At 39.7% G+C, this 19,512-nt stretch overlaps 1 protein-coding gene across 4 annotated transcripts in view; it reads right to left on the reverse strand.

Annotated features, from left to right (window-relative positions):
- The window catches only part of IFT81 (intraflagellar transport 81), a 66,593-nt gene that overhangs the window by 21,816 nt on the left and 25,265 nt on the right, over positions 1-19,512 (reverse strand). For all 4 annotated transcript variants that reach the window (XM_073312632.1, XM_073312628.1, XM_073312629.1 and 1 more), the window contains 2 exons: positions 18,905-19,000; positions 16,588-16,734 (listed from right to left, as the gene is read on the reverse strand). In XM_073312632.1, coding sequence (XP_073168733.1) covers positions 16,588-16,734; positions 18,905-19,000 — 243 coding nt within the window. The remainder of the gene's footprint in view (positions 1-16,587; positions 16,735-18,904; positions 19,001-19,512) is intronic.

Below are 19,512 nucleotides of genomic sequence, written 5' to 3' on the forward strand. Positions count from 1 at the left end.
GCTTGTGACATACAGGAGGTCTGACTGGTGATCCCTTCTGACCTTAAACTCTATGAGTTCTCAAGTATGATGGGAAAGGGCAGAAAAACGCTACGAGAAAATTGAAAAGGGCCATAGGGAAAAGATTCTTGATTTTAAGTACTGGTTGTAAGTAGTTAAAATACTGATCTCTTTTAATGTCTCTTGCTGAATTGAAAGATATTATTGACTAATCATTTTTAACAAAAGGACAGGGTAGAGTAGAGTCAACTCTTCACTCTGTGTACCCAGCTGAAGGACTGTCATACACAGAACTAGCATAAAAGGCGCACAGCTAGAATTAGTGAACAGGAGTTCAATTTTTGCTTATTAAAAAGTAAAGCATAATAATCCAGAGTTTTACAGATCATCACATTTACTTAATCTGTTTCTCAGTTCTTACGTGTTCAACTTGATATACCCCTGAAAAATCAGGCCCTAGGTGTCTCTTAAGTTAAATGCAGAAGAACTGAGGCTCTTTGAATTACTAACTTTTTTTTTTTTTAATGTAGGACCTAAACTTTCTCTTATCTCTTAGTTTTCCCATTTATAAAATGAGGTTAGCTCTTATTGATACACCTCACAGGGATGTTATGAGGCAAAAATCACTGACATTTGTAAAGTGCTTTTAGAACCACAAATGGAGAGCAAGGAATTCAAAACAAATAAAATACGCTATGATAATTTAGTGTAAAACAGGTTTCAAAATATTGAGCTGGGATAAAGTCATTATTGTAGAATTAGTGCATTCTACTAACAAAGAATCACAAGAAAATATCAGCAGTCCTATTACCATAGATACAATTTTAAACTTTAAAAATTAAGATGCATGAAAGTACCTAGCTTGTGAGTGAATTTCCCTGTTGAAGAATAATGCATAAAACTGATGTGACTACAGCCTAAGAAACCTTAGAGTAACTGTGTTCTATAAAAAGTGTCCTGGGCAAAATGCCCAAAATGAAATCCACCCTGTTCATCTGCCATCCTGTGCAATATCTAGGCCAAAGCTTTTTCTATCTTGCTATGCTCCAGAACTATTTTTAAAGCCAAAAGCTATAAGCGTTTTTCGTGAAAGAACAAACCCACAAATTACTCAATGTGCTCTATGCAGATTGGAGTATGTGTGGCTTTAGGAGACCATTTTACATTGTGCGTATTACCTAGGACAAGGATAGACAAGGTCACAAAAGTCATAGCACTAACAGTAAAGCAGTAGTTTTGTTACAATAAAGACCTCAGTGCAATTGTAATATTATTGTTGGAAATTTATCCCGTTAATTAGCAAAAGAAACGTTTTATAACAGTCAATTCAAACACATCCTCTGAGTTTATACAGACTAGAAAAAAAAGTTTTATCACTTGTGCAAACACTGAATTTTCTGTGGTTTTCAAGCTATTACAGCAGATACTTTGTTACAAAATAATCAGACATGATACCAACTAACACAAACCCATACAAGAAAAACATGGATTGCCTTCCTCTCTCTTGATGGAGGAGTTCCAGTGATATTTCATTTGGACAGCAGAATATAGTAAAGAATTATGTAAGAGAAGAAACTTTTTTCACATGTGACTATAGACAGCTGTCAGATCTGAATGATTTTCTGTCAGTTTACCCCAGGGTTGAAAGCAAGCTGTTATTCTCCTCACTTCCATAACTACTTTTAAGGTCTTGAAAATAGCCTGAGTGGGAGACACAGTATTTGCATATTCAGTATTTTGCCAAGCATAATCTACTTAATAATGGAAACCAAAGGACCCTGTTGAATAAAGAACTGATTTCACAGATGTTCAATTATTAGCGATTGAGTCTGGGCCATATAATAAGCAACCCATCCAAAACCAAAAAAATTGACGAAACCTTCAGATACGGACATGTGGACAGGGTTGCAACCCCATCCATTTTAGGCCATGAAAATCTGGCTCTAATATAGTGCAATCTCCTGGTTTATAAATGCATATCTTGAATTTTACATTATTCTAGTTACATGAAACTATAAAACAAGATATAAGCCGTAGTAGCAAGATGACAGTGTTCTGTAGATAATGAATCAAATAACCTGGCAGAATTTCTACAGACTTAGTCTTTTCCAAATGTAACACAGATTTAAAAACCCTCCTAAATGCAGGGCCAAATTCAGTGCTAGGTCAGCAGGTGAAACTCCAGTTAAATCTAACTGGAAATGAGCTCATGGCAGATTTATCAGATCTATGGCAGCCCAGGTGCTCCCTAGCCCAGCAGCCAAGAATCAAACCAAGAGATCCCTCAAATCAGGGAATTTATAACTAGTCTAATTGCAAATTACCAATCCTTTCAAATGTGTGAAAGCATACTAGGGCATTTCAACTATGTAAAAGGTTGTTACAAGGAGGAGGAAGAAGTTTTTTCTTAACCTCCGAGGATAGGACAAGAAGCAATGGGTTTAAATTTCAGCAAGGGAGATGTAGGTTGGACATTACGAAAAACTTCCTGTCAGGGTGGTTAAGCACTGAAATAAGTTTCCCTAAGGAGGTGGTGGACTCTCCATCATTGGAGATTTTTAAGAGCAGGTTAGACAAACACCTGTCAGGAATGGTCGAGATAATTAGTCCTGCCACGAGTGCAGGGGACTGGACTAGATGACCCCTCGAGGTCACTTCCGGTTCCATGATTCTATGATTATTTGCAGATATGCTTAGCATCTGCAGTGCCCTGCAACTCATCTTGAGCTGTGGGGGGAAAAATCAGGCCCTTAAAGCTTTTAATAAAATATTACATTTTACTCTGGTAAGAAGCCTTTAAGTAGCTATGTTTAGCCAAATTGCTTTCAAATTATCCACCTCGCTCTTATATAGCACATTTCATTGGTAGATCTCAAAGCACTTTACAAAGGAGGTCAGTATAATTATCCCCATTTTACAGATGGGGAAACTGAGACACACAGAGGTGAAGTGGCTTGCCAAGATCATTCAGCCAGCCAGTAGGAATAGAAAGGAGTCCATTTTCCAGCAATTATCTACTCATAGGTCAGGTCATCTCTTCCCTGCATAGAAGCTAAGCAGAATTCATTTAGAGCATTCCTATGGATCTGTTGGTTCCCAAAGTAAAGTATCATTTCAAAGACATTTGTCCCCTAGTGAGCTTTCTGTTTTCAAGCAACTTAATATTAATAGGTTTCAGAGTAGCAGCCGTGTTAGTCTGTATTCGCAAAAAGAAAAGGAGTACTTGTGGCACCTTAGAGACTAAGCAATTTATCTAAGCTTAAGTTTTCGTGAGCTACAGCTCACTTCATCGGATAATGCATTCGATGAAATGAGCTGTAGCTCACGAAAGCTTATGCTCAGATAAATTGGTTAGTCTGTAAGGTGCCACAAGTACTCCTTTTCTTTTAACATTAATAGTTATTTAAACTTCAAAGATCAAATGACTGGACAAGAACCATTTGCTGGTGCTGAGGTAACATTTAAAGTAAACATACCAGCCTTCTGACTGCTGCTTGCTAGCCAAGTCAGAGGCCCCCTGAGATACAGAATCTCTGAATGTAAGCAAAGAAAAATTATGCTTTTCCACTTGATTATTTATATGGGTGGATGTAAGATGAAAGCCTGCTAGTTATGCTATAAAATGGATTGAATAAAAGTCGGACTTTGACCAGAACTTATAGTTCTGAGGCACGTGGGTACCTAGAATCCCAGGACAGATTAGCTATATAACCCTCACTTTTTATTTAAAGATCCACCAACACTATCACTTACCCTGCTCTACTGACTTCCATCTTAGTATCTAAAGGCACTTTAGAAATATTAATGTATTAAGTCTCACAACACCCTTGTGAGATGGATAAGTATTATCATTTTACAGATGGGGAAACTGAGTCAGAGCTATTAAATTGACTTTCACAAGAGCACACAGGAAATCTGTGGGACAGCTGTAAATTTATCCCCTCATTCAGCAAAGCACGTAAGCATGTTAAGCACATGCTTACGTGCTTTCCTGAATTGGAGCCAAAACCTAGATTTCCTAACTCTCAGTCCTACGCTTTAACCACAAGATCATCTTTCCTTTCCTGAAAAGTAACACTTAAGTAACATATTCCCTTCATATGGTTACGTCACCTGGCTTTTGACCTAGCACCTCTTACAATTCTCAGTGTATCTGGGATATTTGACACAATCAAAGCAATCCTGGAAAGGGCAGTGTATCATAAACAAACAGGCAACATTTCTAAGTCTTTGTTTTTAAAGAACTATATTCTTAGGAACATAAATGGTTATCTTCGTTCCCTCCTATTTCTTTGCTTCCTGTGTTTTCGTAATCCTTTCCCAAATGAAAGAACACTGGCATACAATATACTCTAATCCTCTATAAACTATGTCCATTATATGTACTATACACAGTTTAGGGCTTGATCCTGCAAAGTGCTCAGCATTTGGCCCCAATCTTGCAAACACAAGTACATTCTTAACTTTAAGCACAAGTAGTTCCATTGACTTCAAACGGCAGTACTAACATACTTAAATCTAAGAATATGCTCAAGTGCTCTGCAAGATTGAGCCCTTTGCAAGCAGCATAATTCTGATTTATGTTAGTTCAGGTTTTCTTCTAGATTTCTTTCAATAACCAAAAGTGTCAATCAGAAGTTTAAACAACTCACAATATTTGGTGTTTTTCTTTAAGATCCTGCTTGTGGAGTCATGTTGTAAGTTTCTAGCCCTCACAGTTGCAGAGAAAAGCTTGAGAACCCTAAAGGCCCAAAAACCAGCAGGAAAAAACAACAACAAAAGACAATCCAAAATATTTATTTTTAAAATCTAATTATTTTTAAGCCAATCCCATTATTTTTGAGTGCTTGGGATTATGCATTTATAAACATGATGGGCCATATTCTGTACTGATTCACCCTGGGCAGTTCCAGTGAAGTAGGAAATGGTGTAAATCTCAGCAGAACTTGCTCCACTATAAGGGTTAAGAATTTTATTTTCTACTTTATCATTAATACTGCCATTGACTTCTTAGTTATTAATTTTTAAAGATTTAGTAGAGAAAAATCTTTCAGATGTAGCCAGGCACTAGTTTATTTGGGTATCCTATATCATATAAACAGGAAAAAGAACAAAAGAATGGAGATTTCACAAACTCCTTACTACAGGATTAACAGCAGCAAACATTCAAAAGATGAAAGGAGAGGCTGGGTTTTTGGGGGGTGAGAGGATGGGGTGAAACAAATCCACAAATTAATCCCTTACTTTTGTGGCAATCACTGAATGTGGTGATATCATTTTGGATGCATAATATTAAAAATACTTCTTTTTGCAGAAAGTCAATGTCGAAAACAAGGTATTAAATGTGAAGAAAAGATTTTAGCAGCAATTGTGTCAAGGTATCGAAAACCATCTAAATTATTAATAATTAAGAACACCTGGATAATATTAGGTCAGTCTAAATCCCCAAAAGGGATCTTTTATTTCTAAAATTAAGAATTGAATGCAGATTCTGAACAAGCAGTTTTGTTAACATTGGGACACTATCATTGTCTCAGTACGCCAGCCATAAAAAATCTTAGTCAAATCGGTGTACTGAGAATCAAGGAGCAGATGGTTAATTTTCTAGCCAGTCCAATTAACATGATAAAGGCCTTGCAAGCAATTAAAATTCAGTCAGAGAAAGTTCCTGGGCATGACAGGTTTTCAATAATCTCAGATCTCTGTGTTTGAGCCAGTATAGATATTTTTACATATGACTAATGACTCATATACTAAGGAGAAACTTTTAGAGAGAAGCCAATTATTTTGGTATATTAAAAGGAAAGTTATCCTACAACCTGCTCATCAGACAGGCCAATCACGGAAGTTCTTCATTAATGTTAACTAGCAAGTTTCTTCTAAGATGCTTGCTGCTGGGCAGGAAGGGATATTACAACAGCCATTAGTAATAATTTGTACCAATCCAAATATATTTAATGAAAGAGTGCTTCCAGTTATCACTGAAAACATGGAGATCAATAAGATTAATGCTTTATTCATGCCTGTCAGTGCTGAGAGAGCATTCAGTTGTGTGAAGCCATATTTTAAGTCGGACTTACAACATACATTTGGTTTCAGTGATGGTTAATGTCTTACAGCAAGAGCTTTTGGCTTCAGTAGCAATTCTATAGACTTGCCATCTTTGTACTCACAGTGGGATTGACCGTAACATTCTTTCCCCCTGTTTAATTTATTTATAGAACCTTTGGCAGAAAGGATTAAAACCTTTCTCCAATATTTCACTTGGTAGTTAAGAGAAAGAGATGGTTGCATAATGGTGGGGAAAATATATCCCAAGTCCCTGCTCAAACCCATTAACGCCTAAACTGCCAGCTCCTTGATGACCATATTTTTAAAGTTATCTATCTAGTATTGCTAACAGAAGTTTGTTTTTTTGATGGACTCACACTGACTAGGACACTTTGGGGGCTGAATGATCTATAGTCAAAGGCCTCTTTTCTTCTCCTGATATTTGCAAACAAAATATTTCTGCTTGAGAGAGAGAGATTTGTATGTAAAAATAATTCACCAAGCAAGCAAGTTGCTTAACTCAACTACATGTTTAAAAATCCATGGGATGCCATAGGCTACATTCTCAACAAATGTTCTTTTTAACTTCATCTACTATGGGTGAACCCAGCTTTGATCCTATTTAATTCTGATACCCTGGGAAAGTCTAGGCTCCAGGGGTCCTACGTTGAACTCTGAAAAGTATGATGTGCTATGAAAAGAGCTAAAAATATCACAGGTTTACCTAGGATCACTTGTAATTGAACCATCTACCCTTCTAAGTGTCAAAATTTGATTCCCTAATTTTCAGGATCTGACAGCTGCAGCCAACAGCTTGCCAGCTTTGCCCCTATGTTCATTGTACTTCTGTTTGAAGTACTTAAAAGATTTCACAATCCCTGCAGCAGACAGACAATTTAGCTCTAGCGTTTTGTAGTTTGGTATCCAGTGAATTGGTCCCTCCCTGCTGTTGCCTGTAAATTCCATCCGGCTCTGCAACTTCTTGAACTAGTTGCCACTGGAAAGCTGTATGTTCCTTTTCATGATTAGAGGAGAAGGCAAAACACTGGCTCCCAAAAACATAAGCCAGGATTGACCTTTCAGTGGATGAAGAGCTAAGAAGACCTCAACTGAAGATACAATTGCTGGTCTGAGAATCCAGGCAAAGAAGGTATTCATTTGAATGCCAAATCCAGCGACTGCCATGCCATAAGGGGATACAGCAGCACTAGAGAGAGCAATTTGATAATAAATAATTAAAGATGTAAGATCACAGACATTAATGCCTAAGTATAAGAGAAAAAGAACATGTTGATTTTACTACAGGACTTGGGAAGAAGATAGTTGTGTTAATAGCTAGCATTATCATTAAGACTCCATTTAATCCCTTTAAAAATCATGTACAAATACAAAAAGGAGAAGTGGAGGTGTATGTCCCCGTGGGCACTCCACTTCAGATGCACATGCATCATGTGCCTTTGATAGGAGATTTTTCATACCAGTGCCCATTTGGCCCATGGATGTGCCCTATATATCCTTGTGCCCCATATGGAGACTATATAGGGCTGTGCGAGCGAACCACCCTCAGTTCCCTCTTTACCGCAAAGTCCCACAGAGGAAACGCCGAAGGGGAGGAGGGGAGGGGTAATGAAGCACCCATAGAGACACACGTCTCAAAGAACTCCAGTTATTGCACAAGGTAAGTAATCTCTCCTTCTTCTAGTCTCCCTGTGGGTGCTGCACTTCAGGTGACTCCCCTTAAGGAGGCTGGAGTTTTGGAAGAGTCCATCAGAGAATAACTACATCGGCTACTGTAGCATCTGATCTTGCAGCATGAACCAAGCATAATGGGTGGAAAACATATGCACCAACAATCATGTTGCAGCATTGCAGATTTCAGCAACTAGAATGTCCTTGAGTATGGCTACAGATGCAGATTGTGATATAGTAGAATGTCCAGTCATTTGTTGGGGAGGTAGAACTTCAGGGGAACCATAAACAGGCAATAATGCATCCAGAGATCCATTTAGAAAGTCTCTGAGTGAAGATAAAGACTCCACTAGACTTATCTGCAATAGAAACAAAGAGTCTAGGAGTCTTCCCGAATGGCCTAGTTCTGTCCAAGTAAAAGGCTGATGGGCTCTTAACATCTAGCATGTGCAAAGTAGATTCCTGTGTAGATTGATGTAGCTTAGGAAAGAAAACTGGAAGGTGAATAGTTTGTTTAATGCAAAACTCAGAAGAAACCTTAGGTAAAAATTTTGGATGGGGTCGTAATGATACCTTCTCCTTGGAGAACACAATAAATGGAGAGCCTGCCATTAGAGTCCCCATTTCCCCAACTCTTTGAGCAGAAGTGATGGCCATCAAAAAGGCCATCTTCACAGGCAGATGTAGCAGTGAGCACAAGAATGTGTGGCTGAAAGGGCTGTTTGGTTGAAAGGGCTGATCGGTGAGCTGGTTAAGAACAAAGTTGAGATCCCGACGTGGCATAGGGGCTCTAATCTGCAGACAAAGATTCATAAGGCTTTTCAGGAATCTCGTTGTGATTGGATGAGTGAACATCAAGAAACCATATACTGGCATGTGGAAAGCTGTTATTGCCACTAAATGAACCTTGAGGGAACTCAGAAAGCCCTGACATTTCCAACTCCAAGAAGTAATCCAGGACTGTGGAAAACGATGATGGGGCAGGTGTAAAATGGTGCCAGTTACACCAGAAATGATATCTTCTCCATTTCTGAAAATAAGTGTATCTTGTAGATTCCTTTCTGTTAGTTAAAAGTACATTTTGTACTACCGATGAACACAGGCCGCCTCTTAATCCCAAGAACCATTGAGAAACCATGATTGTAGTTGCAGAACATTCAGAGTGGTGTGAAGTGTTTGACTTGCATCCTGAGATAACAGTCGAGGATTGCTCAGGAGCCACCATGGAAGGCAAGAGTTGTGTTTGATGAGGTAAGGAAACCAAACCTGTCTTGGCAAAGCTGGTGCAATCAATCAAAATGAGCTTGGCTTGGTCCCGCTTGATCTTAGTGAGGACATTTAAAGCAGTGGAGCTAGAGGATATGCATGCAATGAAGAAAAAGCAACTTCTAGAGATTGGGGATCGAGTCCCCGTTTAGAACAGAATTTCCTGCCCTTTGTGTTGGCTGCCATGGCTGAAAGGTTAACCTCTGGAAATTCCCAAGCTAGGAATATTTAGGAATAAAATTCCCAAGCTGAGGTTTCAAGAGGCCAACTCCCATTCATAATTTAGGGAGAAATGTCTGCTGAGGTTGTCTGTCCATGGTTTTGTAAACCCATCAGGTAAGAAGCTGAGATGACTATTTGGCTGGCTATGAATAAATTCCAACACTTTAACGCTTCAGTGCAGAGCAAGGGGGGAACGTGCTCCACCCTGATGATTGATATAATACATGCAAGTTATGTTGTCTGTCATGATCTTAATGGACTTGTTTTTGAGTAGGGGAAGAAAGAGCAGACAAGCATTTCTGACCGCTCTTAACTCCAACAGATTAATATGCATGTGTTGTCCTGTTGTGAGCATTTGCCTTGGACTGTGTGAGGACTCAAATGTGCTCCCCATCCCAAGAGGGAAGTGTCTGATGTTAACATGACCATAGGGGGATTGTGGTTGAATGGGACTCCTGCACAAACATTGGAAGGATTCTTCTACCAAGTGAGTCTCTAAGGTGCCACAAGTACTCCTTTTCTTTTTGCGAATACAGACTAACATGGCTGCTACTCTGAAATCTACCAGGTGAGTGCCTGAAGGACACAGCTGGGTACAGACACCTGTTTGTTCAGACTGTGTTTGTTGGGTACACAACTGTCGTGAGCCACTCCTGGAGACATCAAAGATGCAACCTAGCATTTTGTGTCACAAAAACGCAAGCTGCCATGTGTCCCAGCAGTTGCAAACATGTCCTTGGCTGGCCTGAGCTGCATTCTTTGGATAAGGTTCTTTAGAACAAGGAACCTGTCAGGAGGGAGGTAAACTCTGCCCTTTATTGAATCCAGAAACACTCCTATAAACAGTATTCGCTGTGTAGGAATCAAGATTGATTTCAAGATTTATCTATAGGCCTAGACTTTGAAATAGTGAAGTTGCTGTTTGAACTCACCTTCTGATAAGACCAACCTTTGAGGAGCCAGTTATTGAGGTAGAGAAAAACGGTTATTCCTAGATGACGGAGGTACGCAGCTACAACAGCCATGGTTTTTGAGAACTCCCTTGGGGTGGAAGACAGGATGAAGGGTAGGACCCGGTACTAGTAATAGTTGTGATCAGTGTGAAATGAAGAAATCTTTGTGAGAGGGATGAATAGCTACATGGAAGTAGTCATCTTTGAGGTCAAGGATCTCAAACCAGTCCCCGGATTCCAGGGAGGGAATTATACCTGGTAGGAACACCATCCTGAATTTCAAATGTCTTAAGATGCTTATTCAATTGTCTGAGATCTAGTATTGGCCTCCAGAAAATATCTTGAGTAGAACCCTTTCCCCCTGGTTGAAATAGAACTGGTACTATGGTCCCTAGTCTTAGGATTGATGAGATCTCCTGTGTCAGTAGATGATTGTGAGAGGTATGGGTACTTGAAGAGGGATGGGAAAGGGGGGTGGGACAGTGGGATGGAGGTAAATCAGATATTATAACCTGATGTAATGGGCTCTAGTACCCATCTGTCCGATGTTACATCCTCCCACGTTTGATGCAATAGAGAGAGATGATGCCCAAATTGAGCAAGGAGGGGCTGTGCCATGCAGCTGAGAAACTATGGTTATTGTGTGGTTTGGACGCTTGACCAAACCATCAAAACTGGTGTTTGGATGATGTTGATGGCTTGGATGATGCAGTCAAGGTACTTGCAGGCTTCTTTTTAGAAAATCTTAACCTCTTAGCTGGTGGTTCTGGTGGCCTATGTAAGGCTGAAAATTGAGCAAGACAGGATCTTGGCACCAACTGGGACCTGCTAAATTTTCTCTTACTTGTAGGTGTTTATATCCCTAAAGACCTAAGTGTTGCCCTGGAATCCTTTAGTGTATGAAGCGAGTTGTCTGTGTTGTCTACAAAGAACTTGTGGCTCGCTACATGTACATTTTTCATAGTCGATTGTACTTCCTGGAGAAACCAGGCAACTGAAGCCAGGAAGCTCATTTCATTACTACTGTGGTGGAAATAGACCTAGCTCCAGTGTTCGCTGCACCAAGTGAATCCTGTGGAGATGTCTTTGCCAAGAGCTGACCGTCCTTTATTATGCTGTTAAACTGTTCTCAGTGTTCCTGTGACAAATACTCAATGAAAGCATTAAACTTCTCATAGTTCGGTAGTCATATTTTGACATTAATGCCTGGTGATTGACTCTTCTGAACTGTAACATTGCCAAAGAGTAGCTTTTACATCCCAAAAGATGCAGACATTTCTGGTCCTTATACGGGGTAGCTTTTGGGGCGTGTTGCCTGCTCCTTTCATTCACTGCATCCACGACCAGAGTATTTGGTTCTAGATGAGAAAATAATAATTCAGAATCCCTGTCCAGGATGTAGTATTTTTTATTGTCTTGCTTGCAAGTGGGGGCACTGCTGGAGTTTGCCAGATGGTCTTGGCTGGCTCAAGGAGGCCTTCATTAATTGGCAATCTGTCCAGGAGCTTGTGATGGGAATCTTGGACTTTTTGCAGGGGAATTTGCAGGGTGTCAGCAACCGACTTCATCAGGTTCTGGAATTGCCAAAAGTCATCGTTTAATGACAGCAGTGGTGCCATTACTGCCTCATCAGATGATGATGAAGATATACTTGTAAGCAAAAGGTAACCCTCCGTGTCTGCTCTTGCTCCTCAAAGATCTCCTCTGCTGACTGAGAGTGAAGGGGAGGGATGGGGACTGAATCGGGCCCCCTCAAAATTGGTGGTGGTGGTATACTGCACATGAATCCCAGTAAAACCAATGAGGAGGACTATAAGGCATGTGGGGAGGTATCCTTTGCTGGCTGTCCCAAGTGTTAATAGGCAGGCATCTGGTATCCTGCCTTTCTTGCAAGTGCATCGGGGAACATCTCCTGGAGTATATTGGAGAGCCTTCAATGGAAAGTTCCAAATCTGAGTCAGAATGCTCCTCCACATATTGTACAGGAGGTGACAATCCTGCTTCATGGATAGTATAAGTTGGGGAGGAGGTAGGTCTTTCAAAAACATGAACAGTCGGTGACCAGGCAGATCTTGGCACTGAGAGGTGTCTGGAGGTTACAAGGAGGGGTGACTCAGACTCATTCGGTACCAAGAGGTCTTTAGTATAGTGGAACTCCTGAGGTACCAAGAGCACAACAGAACTTGGTAAGGGCACTGATGATGTTCCCGATGCTGTTGTCCGAAGCGCTGTACTCAGGGTATCATGGATTCCACTAAAGCTGTTCTCTTGGCAACAGAAGTCTTTGGTACCGAGCCATGAGGAATGGGACTTAGTTGAAGTCTTAGAGTGCTTTATGGTACCCGAAGTGCTCGGAGCCTCACTTGCACCTCTCTTGAGGTCTGAGGTCTCTGGTGATGGAATCTTCTTTGAGGAGTAACTCTCTGTCCTGCTCCTCTGATCCTCTCCTTAGTCTGAGTGGGAAGCTCTTGGTACTGCCAGCACAGTTATTGGTACCTCACTCATGGAGAGTATTGGAAACCAGGTTCTCAACGCCGCCATCACTTTGGAAGCTTTCAGTGATCATGATCTTTACATCAATGGGGCATTAAGAGAACAGGAGGGACTCTGTACAACAGGGGGCTCTCTGCACCTGGGTCTACAGCTGATCTTAAGGCCTACTCCATCACTAAGAGACTATACTTTATTTCCTTGTTTTTACAGGATCTTCCCTTAGAAGAAGTGCAGATCTTGCACTTGCTGGGGATATGAGAGTCTCCAAAACAATGTATGTACTGGGAATGCCCATCGGCCATCAACAAGAGGGACGGCTTCTTGAAACAAGAGGCATCCCAGACAGAAGAAAAATTTGTTTGGACCCCTCAATAGGGGAAAAATTAAAACATAATTATACACACACATTTTTAAGAAAAGAAAAGCACGAACAACCATTCCAACAACTATAAGGTTATTAACTAAATATACTACTACTAAAGAACTAACTACTAATGCAAAGCACACATAGGCACACACTAAACTCCAACTCTGGTTGAAGGTGGTTGAGAAGGAGCTGAGGTCAGTTTGCCCATGCAGCCCTATATAGCCTCAATATGGGGCATGAGAATAGGTAGGGCGCATGTGCAGGTCAAACTGGCACTGCTTCCACAAAGTCACAGGGCGCATGCTCACCTGAAGTGGAGCACCACAGGGACATTACTCAAAGAAGAATCTATGTTATTGAAACATTAAGCTTGCACAAGTAAGCATTCAGTTGCTAGAAAGTGCAAAAGTTAAGGTTGATTGTGAAACCTAACTCTGTCCACACTGAACATACACATTACAGTACAGTCTACAAGCCTGATTCACCACTATATTACTCAAGTTTAGCCTTAGATTCACACTGGCATAAAGATGGAGTTACACACTGGTGAATCAGGCATTATAAATTTATGAGCACATCATCTTAGATCCCAAGGTGTATTTAAGGTTGGCTAGATAAGTGGTGAGCCGAGATCTCTGCTTAACGTACAATAACTTTTGCCTAATCGTCTCCTTCCCCCACATTTGTTTGCCTTGTCCACTGGTCCTGTCTTAGCATAATTTAGACTGAAAGTTCCTTGGGGTCAGGATCATCTTTTCAATGGGTGTTTGTACAGTGCTAACACAATGGGACCCCAGTTCCGGATCGGCGTTCTTAGGCACTACTGCAATACTAATAAAAAAATAAAAAGAATAAGATTGTAGAAAAATTGTATTATATTGTGATTCATTATTGAGAAATAGTGTGTGTTCCCTTGGCTCTGCACCAAAACCTGTTTTCTGTAAAACAGAAAGTATATTTAAAAAAAAAAAAAAAAAAGGCGGCAGGCACTTTTTCCAAAATAGCGGTGGCTCCTAAAATGAAGACTTAAGAAGATGTGAAAAGCAAAATAAAAGAGCATATCTGAACACAGGCAACATATCTTATGTACAAATATTCTCTTCAGCTTTTCCATCTTGGGCCATATCCCTTGCTCCATGCTATGACCCAGCCATGCAACCTGAATATTTTGTCACCGAATGTCTTTCTGGTACCTGAAACAAAGCACCCTGATTTACTGTATTACCTGACTGTCTAACAATTCCTGGATAAAAACAAATTGTTCCTGTCAGATGTTGCCACAACATGAAGTTTCTTTCATTTACTGTAAAGTACATAGATATGCAGTATTTTCCTGGAGATAAGACAGAGTGTTTGTGGATATCTCTCTTGTAAAAAATTGCTGCTGAGTAATTAATCATTTCTTTCTGAATACTGGGGATGTCATGAAGCACAGATTGCCTGCTTCCAAATTTTATTTAAAAAGCTGTCTGACTTTGACAAGCTGGACCCTGGGGCTAAAGAGCTGATGGTGGTGAGAAATCCAATCCTGTGGTTTTGTTATTACTGTTACTCATATAGCCCCATAGATATGCCTAGTGCTTTACAAGACAGGAAAGAGCTGACAGCCTAAAGCCTTGATCCTGCAGATTTACTTGGGTCTTGCTAACATGAGTAGTCTACTGGAGTCAACCGAACCATTCACTATACTAAACACTACCCTGGATAGGAAGTTCCTGTTGTTGCCTCCACCTGTTTTCAGCATGATTTAGGGAGGAGGTGGGAAAAGAGCAAGTGGGAAGGCAGTACGAACAAGCAAGGTGCACTAGAGTAATGTGTCCCTCTTGAGGAGTAAACAGTTATTTTATTACTTATGGAAGAGAACAAACATGCACAGATGCACACACGCACATGCATATACACATACTTTTAGCGTGTAAGGCTCCTTTGAAGGAAAAGTGATATTTGAGGAGGGAGTTAATGGAGGAGCCGTGGCTGATGGGATCCAGACGGGAGTTCCCCACACAGAGTAGTCCATAGGGCTTGTCTACACTGGCACTTTACAGCGCTGCAACTTTCTCACTCAGGGGTGTGAAAAAACACCCCCCTGAGCGCAGCAAGTTTCAGCGCTGTAAAGCGCCAGTGTAAACAGTGCCCCAGCGCTGGGAGCCGCACTCCGAGCGCGGGTAGCTATGCCCCTCATGGAGGTGGGTTTTTTAGAGCACTGGGAGAACTCTCTCCCAGCACCCTGCCGCGACTACACAAGCCACGTTAAATCACTGCCGCGGCAGCGCTTTAGCGTTGCCCAATGTTCCCTCTAATTTTTGGCAGGCCGTGTGTGCAAAAAATGTCTTCTGTGCAAATTGTTGTGCTTCTGTGCAAATTGTTGTGCACGCGGTGTTTCGCTGTGTGCACAGGGTTTAGGATCTGTGTGCGTGCGCACATGCGCACAGCTTAGAGGGAACACTGGTTGCCAGTGTAGACTAGCCCTTTCTTAAGAAGGCAAGATGTGGGCATGGGAAAAGATCACTAAGGATCACTCCAGTATGGGCTAAGCAAAGAACATATGCAGGAGGGTGAAAAGAAACAAGAGGTAAGAAGGTGGATTCAGCTAAGGCAGGCTTTGTCTTACTGATTCTGCCTGCCTCTGCTCCCTCAATATGGGTGACAGTTTTTTCCACATGAGGGGAAGTGTAAAATCGGGAAAGTAAATTTGGCATGGCAACAAGCTGTTGCCCAGCTATAGCAGCCTGACACTTCACAAATCTCCTAAGAAGAAAAAGCTTCTTTGATGTGTGCAGCTTCAAATAAAGCTTTGCCTGCGCCAAACTGAATGTAGAGTCAAAATCTGTGTTACAAATAAACTTCAAGTGGGTCTGGGAGAACAGAATGGAAAAAAAACAGAAAAAGTAAAATGTATCTGGATAATGAACAAATGGTATTAAATCAGGTTTCATGTCATTGCTGATCATTTCACTCTATGATGATGTGTCCTAAAGAGAATAAAATGTAAATTTGTGGATTTTTTTATTGTACATCCCTTAGCAAAGTGAACTACCTGACTTATCTCTGAATCCTGATTACTTGTGACTGAACCATGATTATTACCAAGACCAAACACCATTATTTATTATCATTCCAACAATGAGATGGACTCTGACATTATTTTGACATGTGACACTAAAAGGCTAAGAGATACCAACAACTCCAGTTCACATTATATATGAATATTTATACAAGATTTGGGTAAAACATTAACAACCTGAAATCAAATGTTTTAAAAGCTGTGTTGTAGTATAAACTATGGAAAATATTGTTATTTATCTGATTGCGTGAAGTTAAAAGAAAAGTCTTAGAACAGTCTTTGGTATCAAATTCTAAATTATATTTCGCAAGAAAGTAGATACCTAATTTAGTTACAACATTGTCATTTTCTTTGATGTGAACATTCCATAAAATGTTGGTAAGCTACTCTAGTAACTGTTACCAAATTGTAAAGTTCAACTGGAAATGCTCCATCTTTTACCTTCTCTCATCCTCCCCAACCCCGTTGCTACCTCAGCTCACCTCATCACCTTTCAAAACTTCTGTGCCATCCAACTCACGGGCCTGGTTTGCTTTCTGTAACATTTGCCTCTCCATGTTTGACATCTCCTCCTTGGCAGCCTGAAGCTCTTCTGCCTTGACTTCTTTCTTCCGAGAAATTATGGATGCCTGTGGGATTATCAGATGTCAATTTGGATGAGCAAAGTAAAAAGTGCACTTGGTCACCCATGGTTAACCATCAATAAAATCTAACCGTTAAATTTTAAAATTCAGGTGGGGTAAAATTGAGACTGTAAAGAAAATAGTAGGGAGGAAATTGACTATTAAGGAGAAAATTTCATTGTTAACATGCCCCTTTGTAGGTATACTGGAAGTAAATAATAACAACAGTAGAAGTGGATTAAATCCTGAATCCATTTTGGTCAATTGCAAAATTCTGATTGACTTCACTGGAACCAGGATTTCACCCAGAGCACTTATGTTCCAGATTCACGTTAAACATTTATATTTCAGATTAATGTTCATATTTTTACATTTAGCTTTAATTTCTGTAACTTAATTTTTAATTTGCATTAAAGAAAAAGAGGTGTAGACTACTGTTGCTCAGTTTAATTTGTTTAGTCTTTTTTGTGCATACGTAAAATGCACTAAGCAGGCTTAACTGGAAAGGTATCCAAGATTTTGCAAGATTTCAAAATGTCATAATATGGATTTTTATAAAAGCTACATATTTCTGTAGGTTGGAGTTAACTAGCAACAGAACAGAGCCATTAAATCTGTGCAACCTAGAAAAAGACAACGAGGAAAGGAATAAAGGATTACAGGTTATTTCACCCTTTTGAGCCTCACAGAGATAGACTGGTTTTTAAATGAAAGTTTCACACCATGTATACTATATAGTATTTTTAGTGTTGCCTAACATTTCATGGAAAAATTAATGTGTTTAAGAACATAGGTGTAAAACAGATTAGAAAAATAAAGCATTTTTATATCAGAATTTTTTTTCCCAAGAATCAAACACTAAAGTTATAACATGCAACCTAGTGTTTTTGGCATATTAAAATAAAATATAGCCACAAAGGTATCTTCAATGCTAGCTTCTCCTCACTGGACTAAAGGAACATCTTTTTTTCTAAATATATATCAGAGGTGATTCTGCCTACATGACATCTCAGCTCTTAGCTTCTTAAGATTATCCACAGAGACAAACTGTGGTGAATACATGTGATGATTTTGTAAAGTTGACTATACTAATTGTGGAACTGAGCAGAGAATTTCACTCAAGCTGAATTCCTGGAATGTTTCCCCCACAGAACATCAGAGCTTTATATTAGTAGCCAGATGTTTTTTGTACAATACATTATGTAGCATGCTTATCTTGGGCAACAAAACACATCTTGACACAACAAAGACGAAATACTTCAGATCACATTTGCAACTAAAAATAATATACATTCTACCATTAAATTACAATTTTTACCCAATAAATTTGAAAAATATTTTTCCATAACTGTAGAAATGGTCATGAACAATGACAGTAAAATACAAAGTCACACAGGTTATTGGGAAATAAATCTAGTATTTTACTATATAAGCCCTAGAAATGGTCAAATTTCATATATTTTGGTCTATAATGTGTGGATTTATCATGTCTTGACCAAGAGCATTTGTTTTTTGCTTTCTTTTCACTTTAAGTCTGTAACATACGTTCTGAAATAGACACAATTGGGAAAATGCTATGATACATGGTCACACACAAGAAATGGGATATGACTGGTAGTAAGAACTGCAGTGATTACTGAATCAGGATCTAGGCTTTTCTCTTTTAGGAATTGTCTACACTTGGAAGTTTACCAATATAGCTGTTCCGGAATAAGCCCTAGTGTGAATGCTCTTATTCCTGAGGAGCTATTTCAGTAAATTTCCAAGTGTAGATTAGCAACTCAGTAATGAGCATGCAATATATATAGGCCAATCCTGGAACGTGCCCCAACTACCACTAACTTCTATAGGAGCTGAGGGCACCTTTCAGATGTTAGGCCTAGAATACAGACGCTCTACTGTGTCTAACACACAAAGCCTACGGGCCTGATCCTGTAACTGCTTATCATCAGGCTTAGTCCCACTGCAGTCAATAGGACTATGCCCAGCAGTAAGCAGTTGAAGGATATATAATGTAAATATACTGGTGTTCAACTGTTATTTATTTATTTTTAATGTCTTTCTGTTTAATTTAGCTTTTCAGAAACAAGAAAAAAGACAACACAAGACTGTAGATTACAGTCAGTCAATTTGACAGGATTTTGCTGCTTACAAAAAAGCTTTTGTTCCTTCTTACCTGTTGTCGATACATGGAAAATTTACTATCAATTGGCTCATACTTCATCATTCTCTTTTCAATCAATTGATTAATTTGAGCATTGACTTCATTTATCTGAAATAAAGAGTGGAAGATGGAGAAAATGCCATATTTCTTACTAAATAAACATTAGCAGAGTTAGAGAAAACAGAATATTAATACTTTGTCCTCTCTCTAAGGATATCAAAATGCTTTGCAAACTAATGAATTTAGCCTCACAACACACTTGTAAGGAAGTATTATCAGACTCATTTTAAAGATGGAGAAACAGACACAAAAAGGTTAAGTGACTTGCCAAGGTTGCACAGGAAGTCTGATGCAAAGCTAGAAATACAGCCCATGTCTTCAAACTCCCAGTCCTATGCCTTAACAACATTCTGTGTTAGGGAGTCCCTCCAAACTAAGGCCTTGATCCTGCAAAAGGAATTGGGTTGATGGACTCTTACAGAGAAAAGGGATGATGTTACAAGTGCTTTGTGTACCCTGATTAGATCAATGACCAGCTATAATTCTTCTTTAATAAGCCATTTATCACTAGTCTGAAGAGGAGATAGATTCAAACTAAATGGCACCCAGTTCCACTATAA

The sequence above is a fragment of the Lepidochelys kempii genome, chromosome 15, assembly GCF_965140265.1.
Source record: "Lepidochelys kempii isolate rLepKem1 chromosome 15, rLepKem1.hap2, whole genome shotgun sequence".
NCBI classification, from domain to species: Eukaryota; Metazoa; Chordata; order Testudines; family Cheloniidae; genus Lepidochelys; species Lepidochelys kempii.